Source organism: Garra rufa, chromosome 1, assembly GCF_049309525.1.
Source record: "Garra rufa chromosome 1, GarRuf1.0, whole genome shotgun sequence".
NCBI lineage: Eukaryota > Metazoa > Chordata > Actinopteri > Cypriniformes > Cyprinidae > Garra > Garra rufa.
Window position 1 is genome coordinate 17418305 of NC_133361.1, and position 21811 is coordinate 17440115.

At 34.5% G+C, this 21811-nt stretch overlaps 1 protein-coding gene across 2 annotated transcripts; it reads right to left on the reverse strand.

Moving 5' to 3' along the window:
- Window positions 1-1681: 1681 nt before the first annotated feature.
- On the reverse strand, window positions 1682-21027 carry rtbdn (retbindin). Of its 2 annotated transcripts, none has more exons than XM_073836698.1 (6): window positions 20881-21027; window positions 18387-18580; window positions 18180-18264; window positions 14622-14750; window positions 14343-14439; window positions 1682-4908 (listed from the first exon to the last, which is right to left on the reverse strand). In XM_073836698.1, the coding sequence occupies exons 2-6, from the start codon at window positions 18541-18543 to the stop codon at window positions 4555-4557; spliced, it is 822 nt and encodes a 273-aa protein (XP_073692799.1). In that variant the 5' UTR covers window positions 18544-18580; window positions 20881-21027; the 3' UTR covers window positions 1682-4554. The 2 variants fall into 2 exon arrangements, with proteins under 2 accessions (XP_073692799.1, XP_073692805.1); XM_073836704.1 differs by having other exon boundaries at window positions 18387-18566; window positions 20881-21017.
- Window positions 21028-21811: the final 784 nt, after the last annotated feature.

Consider the following 21811-nt stretch of genomic DNA (forward strand, 5'->3'; position numbering starts at 1 on the left):
TGAAGGGGTGTGAATACTTTTGCAAGGCACTGTATACATGTTTTCTGAAAATTAACATTAAATAATTCATGCAATAGTCAAATGTAGTCCAGCAAATAGACAATCGGTGTTTCAAGAAAGATAATTTTACCTATCACAGCCTGATTGTGCTTTATTAGGCCTATATAACAATAGCTATGACTTTAAATTAAATATCAGGCCTAATACTATGATTCAATCACAGCTGTGATGATATTTAATATAGAAATAAATGCTTGACAAATACTGCATATTTTTTTAAAAACGAATAAAATAACAAAATTAACTTGAACTAAAAATCTAAAAATAAAAGTGTGTTTCCAATATAAAGAAGTGCTGTAATAGTACTACTAAAATAACACTGATCGCCATAAATAGGGTTTCAGTTTCAGCTCATTTTAATCTCGTGGGCTGTGGGAGTTTTTTGGTTATATATGTGGAATGTGGGTCAAAACATGTTAAAGGTCAAACTTGGTTTATCTCATCATGACTTCAATAGCTGTCGAAACCTGATTCCCTTTAAAATGGGGTGAAAGCGCCATCTAGTGGCCATAAAAGTGCCATAAAACTATTAAACATGGCCTTGAAGAAATGAGGCTAATGCCACAAATAATTGGGATACTAAGTAAAGATCATGTTTCATGAAGATATTTGGAAAATTTCCCACCGTAAATATATCAAAACGTATTTTTTGATTAGTAATGCATTGCTAAGAACTTCATTTGGACAACTTTAAAGGCGATTTTCTAAATTTTTAGATTTTTTGCACCCTTAGTTTTATACATAATTCTATCTCAGCTACATTTTGTTCTATCCTAGCATACTATACATCAATAAAAATGTTATTTATTCAACTTTTTAATGTGTGCGTCAAAAAAAAGTTACAAAATGGACAAAAATGTCTATGTCCAAAAACTTAATTTTTTTCCACTTTCACTGATGTTGTTTATTTTACCAGCATCTGTTCTATCCATAGATACCAAATATTCATTAATTTTCAGAATTGTAACCCTTTTAATGCTGGTTTGTTTACATAATGCCACAGGTGTTTTTTGAAAAAAGAAAAGAAAAATAGTAGTTAATTTCCATATACTAAATGCTAAGCAGAATTCTTTTTTCTTTGCTTATTAGATTCTTGGGTGTCAGTGAACAACAACAACATTAATTTGGAGGCATTTATATTTTTTATGTGTTAGATTAAAAAATATATATATGCCAAATTGGAAAAAAAAAATGGTACAATAGTAAAAAATGGTACAAATGTAAAATTTGAAGCCTTGCTGATATAACAAATGCCTATCAGCTAATATTGCATCATTTTATAGTCAAATGGCCCTGGGTTAAAAAAATTGCAGTTTAAATGGGTTTCAATGTGGACATTTTTGTCCTCAAGGTCCTGCGTCTGAGGGTAATTTTTTATTTTTTTATTTTTAAGGAAATGAGGGTGAAATATTAAAATTTCAATAAAAATAAACACCTGAGCCAAAATGTATGCAGCTGGCATTAACACAGGCACAATTATAACCAAAAAAAAAAAAACTGAAATGGACAAAAACGTCCACAAGGTCGCACAAGAGTTTAAAAAAATGTACCATTATGACTGGTTTTGTGGTTCAGTCACAGAGTTATAACTTAAATACACTGCTTTAAAAAGAACAAATGATTAAAAGAACAAACAAACTCCGATTTAGTTTATTTATGATTATTTAGAGACATGTAAGATTAGAATAGAAACACATTTGTTTACTTAGGCTACTGCAGCCCCAGAACTGTAGAACATAAGATCGCTCACAGTGACGCACCGCCATTTAAATACAAACAAAACACATCCTCGCGTTTCCCGCCAAACTCTCAACTAGCCTACACTCATTCTTAACTAGTCCAACAGACTAGATTTACAGTGTTCTCTCATATTTATTTTTTTCACAGCATTACAAGAATATCAGAGTAAATACTGAACCTGTCACGAATAGTTATTACGCAAAAAATAACGTGACGTACCGACATAAATCACACGTACGATCGTCTAGATGATTATGAGATAGTAGAGCAGCTTATCATGAAATAGCCTATCACAGTTATAGAAACAAGCGACAACAGCAACACTTACGTTTAAAGCGAGCCATAAAATACAATTTTGATGTGCTTTATCTAAATAAACAGTTAATGTAAAACAAGATATGCATATGAAACCCATTTTGTTGACGTAAGGTGATGCGTTTACAAGTGAAATATTCGGTAACGCTTTACAAGAAGACCCTCTTTGTTAGCATTAATTAGCACAGCTCACATAAAAGACACTTTTAAAAGCGAGCATCTTTATATTTGTCAGTATCAGCCTAATCGCGTCTAAAATGTTCTAAGGGAAAATTGGCTATAAAAATCAATATAAATAAAGCTTGATGTTGCAAATTTATGTGTCCTACCAAGTTACTTTAATGTATTATCTTAATTATTAAAACACTGGTTTGTAGTAAAAACAGTTTTACCATTTACTGCACATTATTTCTTCTCATTATTTCTCTATAGTACTGAGTGTGAACAATGCCACTGAACCGAACGAAACTCGCATATTTTGCGGATAATTCCTGCTGAAAATAGTCAATAATTGTCATGTTTTGGGCTGTGCTAATCGGTCGGACCGGGAAGAACATTTGTAGTACAATAGACAGTCAAAAGCTAAAACGAATCAAGGAGAAGGAGGATTTCCAGGTCAAGAATCTTGATAACATTCTGTTTTTTATTTTTATTTTTCAGTCAGGTAGGTGAAAAATTAGGCTAATATATTAATTAATACTGCTTGTATGTATCTTTACCACCTATTAACTTTAGTTTGTCAAACTGAAGTCCTTAGTCTTAGCAGCTTCAACACATGGTTTATACAGAATTAGTATTCAGTAGTGTATTAACCATACGGTCCATACTGTTGTTTACATCTGAGTATCATCAATATGGCCGCGCATCCGGGCAACTGACTAAACCGTAACATAAGTGCAAACTATAGTGGATATATAGTTGAAGAAAAAGGTGAATTGATTTCGCCTGTGAAAATTTGCTGAACAACGCACTGTTTTAAAAAAACAAACTAATATTTTAGGAGTGCGTTTTCCAAGAATACAATTCTTTCTACTTTAAGACTTCAAATTTCATTTCTTTGTAATTGTTTGTTAAATATACTAGCAAATTCTACACCATTTTTTTTTTCAGTGTGGTAAATGTGCCCGCCTTTTAGCTAACATTAACTAACAACACACAATATTTTATTTGTATTTTTTCTACAGCATACATTAATCTTTGTTAATGTTCATGTGAGTTCACAGGGTTAACTAGGCCTTATGTTAACAGATACAACTTTTGATTTTAAAATAAGGTTTAAATTAACATTCAGATAAACAAATGCTGTAGAAATATAATTTATTGTTTGTTCATGTTTACTAATGTTAAAGGTCCACTGAAGTGCCTTGAAACACGCAGCGTTATTCTATGTGGTGACGTACTTTTAACTGAAACAAAAACATATCGCCCAGCCCCGCCCACTTATTTTGAAGAGCCAATAGCGTTCTATTTATATCTGCTCGGGCCAGAGCCGTTGAGCTGACAGCCACAGACTAATAAATCACCCCACAGATTCAATATGAAACTCTTGCTAGAACAAAATAGTGATCATAATCATGCTGAGGCTGTGTAGTTTAATACATGCCGATCACACATATGATCTGCTCCGTGTATTGCGTCTCTGTGTAGGGGGCGGGACGCTACGGACTCTAGAAAGCATTTGATTGGTCAGAACATTTGATGAGAAACTGAAGATATCATCAAAATCGTTGATTCATATTGGCGGAAGTGACGAGACAGTAAGTTTTGAATGCCCATATCTTGTAAAAGCGAATTTTGTCATTGTTTTGAAGCACACTAGCTTATAGATAATCTTAAGGCTAATTTATTCATACTAAAAGCCCAACAACTTTAATTTTAACTACGGTTGTCTTCTTGTAAAGTGTTATTCAGACCTAAATTTCATGTTTGCCTTTAACGGGTTAAAATGAGCAGAATTTGATTATACAGAAGTAGCTCTAGTCTACACGGGATTGCTTTGTTGACTGTGTTAAATGTGACCCTGGACCACAAAACCAGCCTTCGGTAGCATGAGTATATTTGTAGCTATAGCCAAAAATACACTGTATGGGTTAAAATGATGGATTTTTCTTTTATGCCAAAAATCAGAAGGATATTAAATCAAGAGCGTGTCCCATGAAGACATTTTGTAAATTTCCTACTGTAAATATATCAAAACTTAATTTTTGATTAGTAATATGCATCGCTAAGAACTTCATTAGAACAACTGTAAAGGCGATTTTCTCAATATTTAGATTTTTTTCACTTTTTCAGATTTTCAAATAGTTGTATCTCGTGTCTTATGACTGGCTTTGTGGTCCAGGGACACAAAAAACCTAACTGTATTAGTTTACTGCTAATTCAGCTGATAAGATAAGATACCCATTAACAAACATTCAGCAAATCTACAACACAACTCTCCTAGAAGCCGCTTCCGCTGCCCTCCATGTCGGTAGCGAGTACGGAGCGCTTGCGCATTACTGCGTTGACACCACTCTTCCGGGCCTGCGCTGGCGCTGTGGTGCTGTGTGTATGATGCCCTGCGGGAGGGCAGGGAGCTCTGTACTGCGGCAGGCCGCTCTTGGTGGTGTCCAGCTCTTCGGGATCTCCTTCCTGAACCCTCAGAGCCGCGATCACCTCTCGATCGGATGGGCTGAGGGTCAGACAGCCACAGCTATGGCCTTCAACACCGTCTTCCTCCCCGGGGTCGTCTTCAACCGTCATGAAAGCATCTCCCCAAAGACTCTCACAGAGGTCTCGGCCGTGCTGGTACATCTGACCAACAAACACAGATGCATGTGAGTGTTACGATTCTTTTTAAAATGATTCTTTTAAAAAAAGAAGGCATTTTATGTTAATGCTGCTATAGTGGCCTCTTGTGGCAATGCTGAGAATGCAGTGCAAAAATGTACAGATCATTTACCTTGTCATCCTTTGTTTATGTCTTATGTCTTTCTTCAGTTGTAAAGAAATTTAGTTTTTTGAGGAAAACTTTTTAGGATTTCTCTCCATGTAGTGGACTTCTATGGTGCCCACGAGTATGAACTTGAAAAATGCGGTTTAAACACAGCTTCAAAGGGCTCTAAACGATCCCAGCCGAGGAAAAAGGGTCTTATCCAGCGAAACGATGGTATATTTTCTAAAAAACAATTACAATTTATCCCCTTGCATTCATAAATGCTCGTCTTGTCTAGCTCTGCGATGCGCCAAAATGCATGTGCGCATGTGCATCACAGAGCTAGACAAGACAAGGTTAAAAAGTGTATAAACTGTATTTTTTTTTTTTTTTTTTTTAGAAAATAACTGATCGTTTTGCTAGATAAGACCCTTCTTTCTCGGCTGGGATCGTTTAGAGCCCTTTGAAACTGCATTTAAACTAGGGCTGTGCGATATGGACAAAAGAAACCTATCACGATTTTCTTGAACCGTATTGCGATTTCGATTTTAATCGCGATTTTGACAAAGACATGTTTTACAGTGTGAATCTAAAACATTTTTTTTAAAAGGAAAACAATTAGATCTTTATCAAAGACCTGTAACATGTCTCTAAAACAGAAGGCGGAAAAAAAATCACCTAGCAGGTGAAAAAAAGTTAGGAGCACCAAAAAAAAAAAATGTAGGCACACCCAATTTCTTTTTAGTAATGGACTAATCTTGATTCTTCGTGGCTGATTCTGACTGCAGATGTTTTACAAGCACATGATCAAAGTAGCCGACTCTTTAAATATTCAAAGTGCAAATAGAGACCGAATTTTTCAAGCATGATACAGAACTATAGACAACTGCACAATATATTTTTTATAGCCCACATACTAATAACTGCCTAGATATTTTTTGTAGCCTAATTTGCGCGCATTGAGGAGTCGCTCTCTAAACGCGGGATATTAAAATTGCTTTTGAATGCGCGTCTGCGTTTTTGGTTTCGTTTTAACGATCTTGCGAGACTCTCAAAGGCGCTGAGCGTGTATTCTACAATAAAAGAGATTATTATAACAAAACCATTTGAAATATGAGAAGACACAAACAGGATTTTGAAAAGCATGTCCCCAGTGAAAATTACGCCCCTGTGTGAGTGGAACTCTGCCGCTGAGTTATCATCTGATGTGGATGAATGCAGCGTTGTACAGTAACGTATGGACACGGAGGCGCCAGAATTGTATCTGACAGAATGTACGCTATTGCACGAAATATATTATATTTCTTCAAAAGCGGTTTGTTGAGACCTTTTATTTTTCACAATCGAAAGAGAGAATGGCGAACCGGTCACTGTATCAGCTCACAGCAGTCTGTGCAGTAGGCTAGCGAAAGTTTTATAAAGAAATTAAACCAAGTCGGACCACAACAGTTTCTCGCACTCGCACGAATGCTCCCAAATATAATTTTAGGTCACGCAGATTAAATTTTGAGAGCATATGCGTCCAAAACGTTCACAATTTCGAGCCCTGCCTAGTAAAGGTAGAACAAAATGTCTTTAGAACAGACCTATGGCAAAAAGTAAGTATGTGCGTGCGTGTGTCTGAAAAAACAACAACCCAGACCACAGTGTCCCACACAAAAACAATTAGAACACTGGCAGAGTCTAGCTGCTTTCTGCTAAGAAAACCAGCATTACCATTTCTGGTTTCAAGCATGAACGTTGGCATGTTCTTGCTCTCTGTTTAGGCGCGCTGTGTTGTGATCGGTTCAAATAGCATGCTGCGGGAAAAGTATCAGTCGAGTGCGTGCAAAAAATCGTGCTGTAAGGCGATTTAGAAATCGTGCATGTTCACATCGCGATTTCGATGCGATTTAAATTAATCGCACAGCCCTAATTTAAACTGCATTTTTAGAAGTTCAAACTCAGGGGCCCCATAAAAGTTCACTATATGGAGAGAAATCCTGAAATGTTTACTTTAACCCCTTAATTGTCACCGTCCCCTCTGTGGGACGCCCATGTTTACTTCACCATTTTACAAATAAATCCTAATCTAATCATGACAAACTATATATTGTTGGAAAGGTTACATTTTTTTTGTGTTACAAATTATGTAGGAAAAATAGATTAATTTATGACTAGAGTGCACCTCAAAAATCTGACCTTTGTCACAAACAGACTTTCTTGTTGCCTTTTTCCTTTTCACAATCATAAGAAATTATATATCAGTTAAAAACATAAAATCTCAAAATTCATCCTTTGAAAGCCATTTTAAAATTAGACATTGCATTAACATTGAAAATGTACATCAAAATCATATTACAAAATGTTCTCTTTCATAAATTTAAAAAAAATTAAGTTTAAATTTCTCATTTTCACGTCTGTTCAAAAATGGGAGTGACAGTCAAGGGGTTAAAAAATTATTTCTTTACAGCTGAAGAAAGAAAGACATGAACATCTTGGATGACAAGGGGTTAATTATCTGTAGAATAAAAATTATGTAAGTGAACTAATCCGTTTTTGACAACATGAAGAAAATAAAATAAAAAGACAAAAAACAAAGTAAACAAATGCAGTAGAACTTACAAACAAAGTCACCCTGAATGGTACTTCAGACTGCTTGTTAAAGACTTAAGTTCATTTATCTAATTTAATTTAATTTTTGTAAGTTTTATAATTATAAGATCTACACATATAACATATTTGACCCTGGACCACAAAACCAGTCAAAATTTTAGAAAACTGAGATGTATACATCATATGAAAGCTCAATAAATAAGCTTTCTATCGATGTATGGTTTGTTATAATAGGACAGTATTTGGCCGAGATACATCTATTTGAAAATCAGGAATCTGAGGATGCAAAAAAATCAAAATACTGAGAAAATCCCCTTTAAAGTTGTCCAAATTAGGTTCTTAACAATGTATTTTACAAATCAAAAATTACATTTTGATATATTTACAGTAGGAATTTTACAAAAAATCTTCATGGAACATGATCTTTACTTAATTTCCTAATTATTTTTGACATAAAAGAAAAATCAAAAACTTTGACCCATACAATGTATTTTTGGCTATTGCTACAAATATACCCCAGCGACTGGTTTTGTGCTCCAGGGTCATATATATATACACATAATAAGTAAAATATGAGAATTATATTAGCCAGTGTTCACCCTTAGTTACTCAAAGCTAAAACCTTTTCATGAATTAAAATAAAACGGGAGTGAAACAAAATATGAGTTATTAAAGACTTGAATTTACTTGAATTTAAAATGAGAAATGATGCCGTTTTCAACTAAATGAACTGAGTTGAAGTTGAAGTGCTAACATTACTCAAACAAAAACTGAAATAAAATTAAATAAAATAGAAGCTAAATAGAAATATTTATTCAAAAAACTTTAAAATAAATTGACAAAAACACGTAAATTGACTAAAACGGAAATTAAAAAAGGAAAATATAAAAACAAAAAAGCAATTCAATTTTATAAATACTATAACAGTAGATAAATAATAGAAAATAACACATCTTCTCTATATTTCACTATTGTCTACTTAATATAAAAATAATAAATCAGTTATTGACTACTGCAGACAGTGAAAAAAATAAAGACATTATCTAATTACAGTAAACATTATCATCATTAACTGGGATAAACTGGGAGACAAAGATTAAATTAATATGAATATGAATAATCTGAGGTGCTCAGATGCAATTATGAGGCATCTTACGTCCATGTAGTGTCAAAAATACTATATGTTTAATGATGATAAAACATCTCAGATCTGCTGCTAATATTGTCAGTCGTTACATTCACACATCAGCGACTCACGCATATTAATGATTCCTGAACGCAGAAACACACACACACAGTTTCTCTCCTTATTAACTGTGATTTTCGCCCCTCAGAACATGTGAAGTGTGTGTCTGTGTGTGTGTATCTCTGTCACTCACGCTTGTGCACATGTGATGATTATGTTGATTATGAATTCTCCCTGTCAGCAGTGTTTCCATAGAGACACAGTGGTCTTAAATCTCTTGTTTACCGTTTTAATGTATGTTACATACTGAATTAGAAATAAAATATTTGAAAAAAAAAAAATCATAACTTCACCTCCTCATTCACCATGATTTAATCATCGCAATGTTGAGCTGGCATGTCAATGTTTATTCATGAGTGAATCAAGGTTACATTTCAAGTTTAAACACTGATTTATAAGCAATTACTATAACTTTTAACAACCATTAAGTATTGCATTAACCACTGCTGCAATGTTTTTTCAATGTTGAAACAACAAACAAGATTATTTCAAGGACATTTCTGTGTTGTAACTGTTTGTATGAGGGCTGGTCGCACTGATTCACACTCTCTATCTCTTTTCACATGTTCAGCATGTCAGTGATGAGAAAGAGTGACACGAACTGACACCTTCACTTTGTGAGTGTGTGGTTCCAGCTGTGTCCAGGCCTGGAGTCACAGCGGCTTTTCACACACTCTATCCTTTGCACTCCTTTCTTCAGTGATGTTTGCATCACTAATACTGTTTCTGATCAGACCTCAAACATGCATCGTAAACTTAAGTCTGTCCGTCATCCTGCAGCATTTGTGCTCTGGACATGAATATTTCCTTAGCAACTGCACAGCAACACCGTGGCAACCACCCACAACACTGTAGCAATGCACCTAAACTCTTCACAATGTCTTAGCAATTGCATAGCAACAGTTCTGGCAAACACATACGACCCTCTAGTAATACAACAATGTGGCCAAAATTCCACTCAGGATTTTAAAAATTTAACAACTGCATAGCAACACCCTGGCAATCTTCCACAAAACCCTAGGAACACACATCAATGTGCCAAAAACTACTCAGAATACCTTGGCAACCACTTATCAACAATCAGAACACCTTAGCAACTACTTAGCAACATTCAGAACACTAATCAAAAACAACTCAAACTACTTAGAAACACACTGGCAACCACCCACAACACCGTAGCAATAACAATGTGATAAAAAAAAACTACTGAGATCACCTTAGCAAACAGTGAGAACACATTACCAACTACATAGCTACACTGTTGTAAATACCCACAACACACAGTAATGGCTAAAACTACAGTACTTAAATTCCTTAGCAACTCACTAAAACATGAAACTGATAGGAACTGGATAGCAACACCCAAGCAGCCACCTACAACACCCTAGCAACACAGCAGTGTGGCACAAACGCCTCAGAACACCTTAGCAACTGCCTAATATTCAGAACATCTTTAAAACCATTCAAAAAGAAAAAAAAAAACTTAGAAAAACTTAGAAACACATAGCAATGTGCCCAAAAAATGCAGATCTCTTATTAAATACTTTTTAAAACACTTTTTCACTCTCAATCAAATCAAAACACCTTAGCAAGTGCATAGCAACACACTAGTAAGCACTGAGAAGTATGACTCTCTAAACACACTAAAATGTGATAAAAAAAAACTCCAAACACTTTAACAACCCTTAATCAACAAACCGAAAACAATCCAAAACATAATAGCAACTGCATAACAACATGCTGGTGACTACCCACAACACCCTAGCAAGTACACATTAATACCACTGCACCTGCAACACAGCAAGGTGGCAAAACCTACTCAAAACACTTTAGCAACCACTCAGAGCCATAACAACCTTGCATTGCATTGGAACGTGTTAAACAACCACCCTAAACACCCTAGCAATAGCAATGTGATGGCAACCACCCGCACCCACAACAACCTTGCAATACATAGCAATCTGTCAAAAACTCCTTAGAACACCTTAGCAACCACATATCAACAATCAGAACACTGCATAGCAATACTGTGGTAACCACTCACAACACAAAAAACAATAATACTCAGAACATCTTAGATACCATTTAGCAACACACTAGAACAGGAACACTGTAGCAAATGCAGAGCAACACCTGGAAGCCACCCATAACACCCTAGCAATAGTAATGTGATAAAACTCCACAGATTGCCTTAGCAACCACATATCAACACATCAGCATACCTACACCTAGCGACCACCCACAGCACAAAGCAGCAAAAACACCTCAGAATACCTTAGCAACTACTTAACATTTGGAACACCTTTGCAACTGCATAACAACACCCTGGCAACCACCCACAACACATAAACAATGTGTCAAAACTACTCAGAACACTGTAGTGACCATTTAACAGCACACTCAAAACATAAAAAAACTTTTTGCAGCTGCATAGCAACACCCTGGCAACCACCCGCAACACCCTAGTAATACAGTAATGTGGCAAATACTTCTCAGAACACTTTAACAACCTCATATTGATATTCAGAACAACTTAGCAACTGCAACCACCCACAACACAAAGCAATGTGATTGCTATTCAGAAGACCTTAGTGACCACTTATCAACAATCAGAACACCTTGGCAACCAGAAACACCTTAACATTCAGAATACATTCCTAACTGCATGGCCACACCTGGCAAACACCCAACACAAAGCAATTTATCAAAAACGACTCAGAACACCTTAGCGACCACTTAGCAACACACTCAAAACATAAAAACCTTTTGCAATTGCATAGCAACACACTGGCAACCACCCATAACACCCTAACAATACAGCAAATTGGCAGATACTCCTCAGAACATCTTAGCAACCATATGTCAACAATCAGAAAACATAAACAACTGCATAGCTACTCAGTGGCAACCACCCACAACACAAACAGTGACAAAAGCTACTCAGAACACCTTGGTGACTTCTTTAAATTGAACAACATTTAGGCCCAATCCCAATTCTATTTTCTACCCCTTCGCCTACCCCTCGCCCCTTCCCCTTGTCCCTTGAAACAAAGTGTAAAGGGGAAGGGCTAAAATATTTCCCCTAAGAAATGGGACACCACTACAACACTGTGATACGTCATCATACGTTGTCGCTAGTTCCTGATGTTACGTCAGAGGACATGCGCAGATGTTTATCACTCATTCCAAGATGTCAAAATGTTGTCATGTTGCAAAAAGTACAAATGTACGATGTACGCACCGTTCATTCACATGTGGCCGAAAGCAAAACAAACAACGCGTTATCACATGCGCGGCAAATTGCTAATCAGTGTAGTGGTGCCTGGAGAAGTATATATGCTTCATTTGTGAATTTCGTTTTCAACTTTCTATTTGAACGCATTCGTTTTCTGGATCCTTGGACTAAAATGTTTACAGGGGTTCACTGGTTTAAGAAATTTCTGATCGTAAAAATCAGCTTCTTTTTATTTGTAAGGTATCGTTTTTATTATTATGTACTGATTTAAATTACTGGTGCGGTAGACGTAGCGGGCGCAGGTGCATTAGGCGCTATCATCAAATACATTTCAAAGCAAGCCGGCGCCACGGTCCTGACTGCATCATCACTGCCTTTATTGGGTGTTTTTAGCGAATATTTACATTTATTCACATGACTGGATGTGGTGGACTGCCATGATTTTGGCGAATGCAGGACACTGAATAATGCGCATCAGAGGGGATTTAAAAAGTGGAAGTGTGTATACACCGTATACCTGCGTACACCCTCCACTACACCACCGTTGCAAATTGCCGTGCCAGTGGTCTTTCATGTTTCTAACATGCAGTCAAGTGTATATGACATAAAAATATATTTTGTAATATCGTGCAATCAGTGCTATCTGCTAGCAAACTTTAGCGATTTTTTTGCAAACGTTTATTTACAAAACAACACCATAAACACAAACACAAGATTGAAGGTAATATACATATAATGAAACATTGTCATCAAAATCCTTATTAAAGGCAAAAATTACTTATATTTACGAGTCTGCTTGCTCGAGTGAGCAGCCATGTTGGAAATTTCTCTTAGCCCTTCGTTTGAAGTGAGGTCCTGAAAAATCTTCGTTTGGAGGGCTATCTGGCCCTTCCCCTTACCCCTACCCCTCCAACCAAAAGAGAAATGAGACACCCCTACCCCTTCACGTGAACGCGCCAAACGGAGGGGTAGGGCTAAGTGTAGGGGTAAGGGGTAGAATTGGGATTGAGCCTTAGAATACATTCCTAACTGCATGGCCACACCTGGCAAACACCCAGCACATAGCATTTTTTTTTAAAACTACTCAGAACACCTTTTAGTGACCACTTATCAACAACCAGAACACCTTAACAACATTAAGAATACATTCCTAACTGCATGGCCACACCTGGCAAACACCCAACAAACATAGCAATTTATCAAAAACTACCCAGAACACCTTAGTGACCACTTAGCAATACACTCAAAACATAAAAATTTTTTTTGCAACTGCATAGCAACACCCTGGCAACCACCCACAACACCCATACAGCAAAGTGGCAAATACTCCTCATAACATCTTAGCAACCATATATCAACAATCTGAACACTGTAGCAATTGCATAGCTACTCAGTGGCAACCACCCACAACACAAACAGTGCCAAAAACTATTTAGAACACCTTGGTGACTACTCATCAACCATCAGAACACCTTGGCAACTACTTGGCAACTTTCAGAACACATTCTTAACTGCTTAACAACACCTGGCAAACACCCACAACACCCTAACAGAACAGCAAAGTGGCAAATACTCCCCTGAACACCTTAGCAACCACCCACATACCTTAGTAACCATTTAGCAACACATTAAGACATGAAAATGATAGTAACTGAATAGCAACACCCAAGCAACTCCTATAACACCCTGGCAACATAGCAGCATGGCAAAAACACCTCAGAACACCTTAGCAACCACTTAGCAACTCATTTAAAACATATAAACTTTTGCAACTGCATGGCAACACCTCGGCAACCACCCACAACACCCTAACAGAACAGCAAAGTGGCAAATACTCCCCTGAACACCTTAGCAACCACCCACATACCTTAGTAACCATTTAGCAACACATTAAGACATGAAAATGATAGTAACTGAATAGCAACACCCAAGCAACTCCTATAACACCCTGGCAACATAGCAGCATGGCAAAAACACCTCAGAACACCTTAGCAACCACTTAGCAACTCATTTAAATCATATAAACTTTTGCAACTGCATGGCAACACCTCGGCAACCACCCACAACACCCTAACAGTACAGCAATGTGTCAAATGCTCCTCAGAACACTTAGCAATTGCATAGCAACACCATTGTGGCAAAGGGTTTTGCACACGTGAATATCACTCACATTTTCATCAGATGTGTAAAGCTATAGTAGTTTGTGTGGTTCTTTGATGTTTGTTATGGGATGTTACCTGTTGGTATGGCACACAGCCGCCGCTGCAGTTCTGTCCGCGTGGGTCAGTGGCCCAGTCTCGAGCACATGTCATGTCTACTTTACAGGCCTCGTACCTGCAACAGTGACTCATGTCATCATGGTCGTCTACATTAACAACAGCTGAACTGATAAATGATAAACAGCATTCTGATGTATTCAGCTCATTACTGTCAATCAAAACTGGTTATCACACAAGCTTATGGCCTTGGGCCTAAAGACAGTGTGTGTTTATGCAGACGAGGGGGTGTGGCCTCACCAGTCTCTGCAGAAGCTGTGGCACAGAGGCACCGCCTTCAGGGAGGAGTCACGCTGTGGGTGATGCCAACGAGCAGCATCAGGAGAACAGCGATGAAAACAGACGACACGCTTCAGGAAAGACTCGCAGCTACAGACAGACAGACAGAATGTAAACAACTCAAAGCAACCCATAAACAACCAAAAACAGTAACAAGCAAACGTGGATTAAAAATAAATAACTATATTAATAAACACATTCAAATCAATAATTAAATAAAAATGAAATAAAAAACTCAGTGGATGAAAAAAAAAACTATAAATAAAATAAATAACATCATAACCATTCACATTAATTCATTTACATATTAATAAGCTTACATTAAAATAAATAATCATGGATATAGATATCTAAATAACTCAATATATAAATAAAAACAAACAAAAAAAGAAACAAACATGGATATAACTAAATAACCAACTGAATAAACATATGAATAAAAATGCATTAAATTAAATGAATTTGAACAAAATATATACATAAAGCATTTAATTTAAAGTACCTAAATATACAAACATTGGTAAAAAAAAATAACAAAAAGACCAACTAACTAAATATATTACTAAAAACACATTTAAATAAATAAATAATTTTATCATAAAAATAACTATAAATGACTAAAATATGAATGATAAATAAATGAATACATTATTTAAATTATTTTTAATATAATTATTATAATTATTTTATTATTAATGTTTACATTAATTTAAATATATATACAGTATATATATATATATATATATATATATATATATACAGTATATAAACATGGATATAAAAATAACAACTAAATATATTAATAAACACCCATTTAAATAAATAAATAAATCATGTTTTTTATTTATATAATAATATTTATAAAAACATTTTATTATTATATAATAAAAATAACTAAAAAAAAATACAAAAAGAAAAAAGAAATTTAAAAAGAAATTAACATGCATATACAAACAATATTAAATAAATAACTAAATATAAATAAAGCAATACATTTGAATTAAAAATAAATATATAAATATACAAACAAGAGAACAAAAATAACAAAATAACCAACTAAATATATTAATAAAAATACATTTAAATAATTAAATAATGTTATCATAAAAATAACTATAATTGCCTAAAATATAAATGAAAAATACATTTAAAAAGAAATAAACATGCATATAGTATAAAAAAATAACAAAATAACCAACCAACCATATATATTACTAAACATACATTTAAATAAATAAATAATGTTATACTAAAATATAAATGAAAAATACGTTTAAAAAGAAATAAACATGCATATACAAACAATATAAAATAAACAACTAGATATATAAATAAATACTAATTTAAATAATAAATTATGAACTAACTAAATAAATAAACAAACAAACAAGCTGTCTGTTTTAATAGGAAATATGTCAATATGAAAAAGAAAATTCTCTCCATCTAATTATTTCAATAGGTATTTCTAAAGTGTGCAAATCACTCATTATACTAATTATTAAAAATGTTTCATTAAACACAGATATAATTATGATTAGCGCTGGGCAGCGATTAATCGCATCCAAAATAAACGTTTTTGCGTACATAATGTATGTGTATGTATTTATGTATATATAAATACACACACATGCAGGTACATATTTAAGAAAAATATTATGTTTATATATTAAACATATTTGAATATATTAAATATATGAATATAAATATATACTTGTAAATATTTTCTAAATATATAGGCTACTGTCTTATATATATATATATATATATTAGGGGTGTGCAAAGCAGCCGGTATTTGTATCTGTATTTGTATTTGTTGAGGGGGGAAAAGTATTTGTATTTGTATTTGTATTCGAGTAAAATTCAAAATAAGTGTAAAAATCCTGGGTTTTTTTTGTGCGCTTAACTTTTAATTTACGTTATAGTGTAAGTATTCTGTAATTATATCCATTATAATAATTATGGATATGCAATATTGATTGATGTTTTTGAATATGTAACAAGGAACGTCATTGAAAAAAAAAAAAAAACATGACAGCCATTACCTCATCCATGGTTAAACCAACTAATAAAATACCATTATGAACATTATGAACCCCACCAGCACCTGTCCTTGTTGGAGGATGCAGAACAGAATTAAAATAAAAATAAAAATGTTCTTCTTCTGAAAGAACTTCTCGTGGCGTCTGCCGTTGCTAAGCAACCATGACCTGATCACTCAATGACGACTCGGAAGTTTCAGCAAAGCATAAATGGATTTCCAGCATTAAAAATCGCTTGCATTAGCTCTGCTATTAAATGTCTTTAAAAATGGTTATTCATGTACAGATATGATTGGCTGTTTTTTCAATGGTATAAGGAAAAGGGTGAAGCTGATTTGTTGGTTCTTGTCACATGACCTGCGTGCGCATGTGGCATTCTGAAAAGTTTATTTGTATTTATCCAAGACTATAGAATATTTATCTCGATGCGGCGCGGACGCGCCTGGAAAAAACGAGCGCATAGCACCGTGTGAGCGTTGCTTTCATTATGAGCGCGCATACCGCGCGTCTACATTTGAAATAACGACGAACTTTAGCGCGCATTTGAACGGCCCCGATCAAACTCTGCTTCCCAAAGTTATAAACCCAGTTAAGGTACAGAAATATATTCATCAAAAATAGTGACGCAGTGAAGTCTTTTTTCACCCAGCCGAGTCTTCTCTGTTGCTGTGTGGAGCAGCCTGTGTCAGTCACCTCTTTTACCCCCACCCCCGACTCCTGAATGTCACTCACTCACTCACGCGGGCATACAGTGACTGCGGTCTCCTGAGGAAACGCAGCTTTTTTGATAGAACGTTTTTCTTGTTCCCGAATACAAATATTTATTAAGGTATTTGTTCGAAATAAGTATTCGTTAAAAACACGCTATTTGTGCCTTTCCGAATACCGTATTCGGGTTCGGCTCCACCCCTAATATATATATATATATATATATATACACACACACACACACACACACACACACACACACACTGGTTTACATGTTTTATGGGGACATTCCATAGGCGTAATGGTTTTTATACTGTACAAACCGTATTTTCTATCACCCTACACCTACCCTACACCTAAACCTAGCCCTCACAGGAGATTGTGCATACTTTTACTTCCTCAAAAAAACTCATTGTGTATAATTTATAAGCCTGTTTCCTCATGGGGACCTCAGAAATGTCCCCACAAGGTCAAAAATTACTGGTATTCCTATCCTTGTGGGGACATTTGGTCCCCACAACGTGATGAATACCAGTACACACACACACACACACACACACAATAAATATACATTCTGGATGCGATTACTTGCCAGTAATCATTGCCCAGCACCAATTTATAATTAATAATAAATTAATATAACCTGCTGTTGATGTCATTCTCATAATCATATCTGATTAAATCAAAAAATTTTCATACTTTGTTCAGATTTTACAGTATACATAACGAATCATGTCTGTTGAGGGAATAGATATAATCAGCAGAGACTTACAGAGGACTGAGGAGTCCACACTTATCCCAGAGAGAGTTGTCCACGCCGGACAAATCCTGAACATCCGTCTCTGAACAACACGAGTCTGGACAGAGACACAAACATTCACAAACTGGGACAAACTACAATCCAAACATCTACTGTGCTGTTTGAAAATGTGACACTAAATGTATTTGTTGTTTAGAAGACTATAAAGTGTGCACACACTCTCCATGTAGAGCGAACACTGCTTGAGATGAGGCTCTGGGCTGGGCGTGGCTTTGCGTCTCCCGTCCCGAAGACACACCCCCTCGTGACTCATCACGGCGGCGACCAATAGACTCGTGAGGTGGGCGAGGCCGAGCAGAAATCTGGACACGCCCATTTTCACCTGCGTTGATCTTTCAGCTGCAAGAAATAATCTGTGATGAGAAACAATTCATGAGATTTGCCATTAATAGACATTATGATGCTCTAAAACACTTTACTTTGATTCACATTTGCATTCATAATGACTTATTGGTGATACTGACTAGAAAACTGAATTTGGGTAAACAGATGATTTGAACACTGAGAGAGAGGTTCTTTGATGTGTTTTCTGTATTTTTTTTTTTATCTCTGTCTGACTCCCTCAAGCAATTTGAGAGAAATTTCTGTCATAATACATAATAATGCCATGACTTGGAATCAATTCTAATTGGATCAAATGGGGCTCTTCCACAAATCACACAAATCCTGCTGGATTAAACTGAATTTCTGAAAATATAAACTGAAATTAAGAATTTGTTTATCTAGCAGGATCTTATCTGATTCTCAGATGAGTCTTGTTGTTCTTTCTTTGGGATTATATTTAGCATGCAAATAAAATAAAATAAAATGAACTTGCTGAAGTCTTGTTGTTCTTTCTTTAAAATTATAATAAGCACGAAAAGAAAATAAAACAAAATAAAATAAAATAAAATAAAATGTTCTTTCTTTAAAATTATAATAAGCACGAAAAGAAAATAAAACAAAATAAAATAAAATGTTCTTTCTTTAAAATTATAATAAGCACGGAAATAAAAAATAAAATAAACAAAATAAAATAAAATAAAATGTATATTTTTAATGAAATACAATAAAATAATAAAATAAAATCCTGCTAGATGAACTAAAATTCTGAACTAAAATTAAATTAAATTAAATTAAATTAAAATAAAATAACATTAAAAATAAAAATTAAAAAAATGAAATAAAACCCTGCTGGTCTTATCTGATTCACAGACAAGTCTCGTTGTTCTTTCTTTAGGATTATAATAAGCATGAAAATAAAATAAAACAAAATAAAATAAAATATATTTTTTTAATGAAATACAATAAAATAATAAAATAAAATCCTGCTAGATGAACTGAAATATTGAAATTAAATTAAATTAAAATAACATAAAATTTGTCTTGAGTCTTGTTGTTCCTCCTTTAAGATTATAAGCATGGAAAAATAAAATAAAATAAAATCCTGCTAGATAAACTGAAATTTTTAAAATGAATGAATAAATAAATAAATAAATAAAATAATAATAATAAACTGAATTTCTGAAAATATCAACTGAAAATTAAGAATTCCTGCATGATCTTATCTGATTATCAGACCAGTCTTGTTGTTCTTCCTTTAGGATTATAAACACGGAAAAATAAATTAAATTAAATGAAATTAAATTAAACTGAATTAAATAATAAAATAACATTAAAAAAGATCCTGCTAGATCAACTGACTTTTTAAAAATGAAATAAAAAATAAAATACAATAAAATAATAAAATAAAATAAAACAAAATCCTGCTAAATAAACTGAAATTCTGAAATAAAATTAAATTAAATAAACAAATTAAATACGATCCTGCTAGAGGAACTGAAATTCTGAAAATGACATAAATAAAATAAATTACAATAAAATAAAACAAAACCCTGCTGAATTTATCTTGTTAAATAAGTCTTGTTGTTCTTCCTTTAAGATTATAATAAGCAATAAAATAAAATAAATCCTGCTAGATGAACTGAAATTGTGAAATTAAATACAATAAAAAATAAAATAAATACAATAAAATAAAATCCTACTAGATAAACTGAAATTCTGAAATAAAATAAAATAAAATCTTGCTGGATAAACTGAAATTCTGAAAATATAAAGTAAAAAGTAAGAATTTGTTAATCCAGTAGGATCTTATTTGATTCTTATTTTTGTTGTTCTTCCTTTAAGACTACTTTATCATCCGCATGGAATGAATCAAGTAAATAAAATAAAATACAATAAAACACAAAATCAAATCCAATTCAATAAAATAAAGCAAACTAAAATGAAATATATCGCTCAGTCCACAAACACCAGAGTTTTAGCTCAGGCCCCGTTTAAAATCTCACTGATTGTTTGCTCAAGAAAAGACGTCATTACTTACAAAAACTTTAATCAAGTTTTAACCACCATCACAATAAAAAAACAAGCTCAGTTCAACACATAAAGTTGAACTGCTCATCATAAGAGCTAAATACATCCTAAAAGATTACAAAGTCTTGCTGTGCTGCTCATAATAATGTCCTTAAGTGTGTCACACAGTCCTGCCTAAGAGGATGACAGTCACAAACACACACACTGATGCACTCGAATACACACAACAAACACCTCAGCTCACAGTTGGCTCCTCTAAAGCACAAAATGACTGTTTTTATGTCCATAAAGCACTTCATACCTGATACTGAAGGCGTGCAGCGGCTGTAGTGAGCGTCGGATGCTGTCGTTGTGATCTGCTCACTCTTTTCCCGGAGCTGTAGACGAAGGACATCTCGATGACAACGCCCCTCCCTCTCCCTCTCACTCTCTCTCTCTCACACACACACACACACGCACTCATTTGTCATCAGTTTGATTGAGTGCAGTTACCAAACAAACACAATAAATGCAATAAAAGCCGACTATAAACAGAGTTAGCCCTTTCACTAGTGAATTCAAAATATTCAAATTGACCCCCCAGAGTGAGTTTTTTTAGGCGACCGTTATTTTAGAACGTTATTTGGCGACGCGTCATGAACGCCGCATTTAGGCCACGCCCACATCGAGGGGAAAACAATCCAACGCTTTCCATTGAGTTTGTACTATTGCGGGAAGCTGCCTCCTAGTCATTTCTGACTTATAACAAAAAACAGAACAATGTCTAAAAGCTGCTATGTGACAAGGTTATAAGCTGTCGACCCCAAAAACGAGTGTTTAAGGAATAAAATAGTTGGGCCATTCAGGTGGATCAATTCTCCAACAAAAGTAAGGTAAGAAAAAAGAGCACTTACATAGACCAATAAAATTTTCTCAATATACAGTGCCTTGTGAAATTATTCATACCCCTTCATTTTTTTTTTTTTCACATTTTGATATCCACATGGAAAGAACCTATATGAGGATATATGCACATATATGAAAGCTATATGCAGTATATATGCACATATATGATAATATATATGCGTATACATGCCACATATGGGCAAAATTGAGGTGCATATATGTGCATATATGTACTCATATATGTAGGCCTACGCATATATGTACACATATATAAAATTGGCCGTTTTCCTATATTATATATACATATATGTGCATATATGTACATATAATAGGAAAACGGCCAATTT

Coding starts and splice junctions, on each gene's coding strand:
- rtbdn (XM_073836698.1), bottom strand. CDS start 18,543: ATGGGCGTGTCCAGATTTCTGCTCGGCCTCGCCCACCTCACGAGTCTA. Junction 18,265..18,386: donor GTGTTCGCTCTACATGGAGA/GTGTGTGCACAC, acceptor GTCTCTGTCCAG/ACTCGTGTTGTTCAGAGACG. Junction 14,751..18,179: donor TGTGGACTCCTCAGTCCTCT/GTAAGTCTCTGC, acceptor GTCTGTCTGTAG/CTGCGAGTCTTTCCTGAAGC.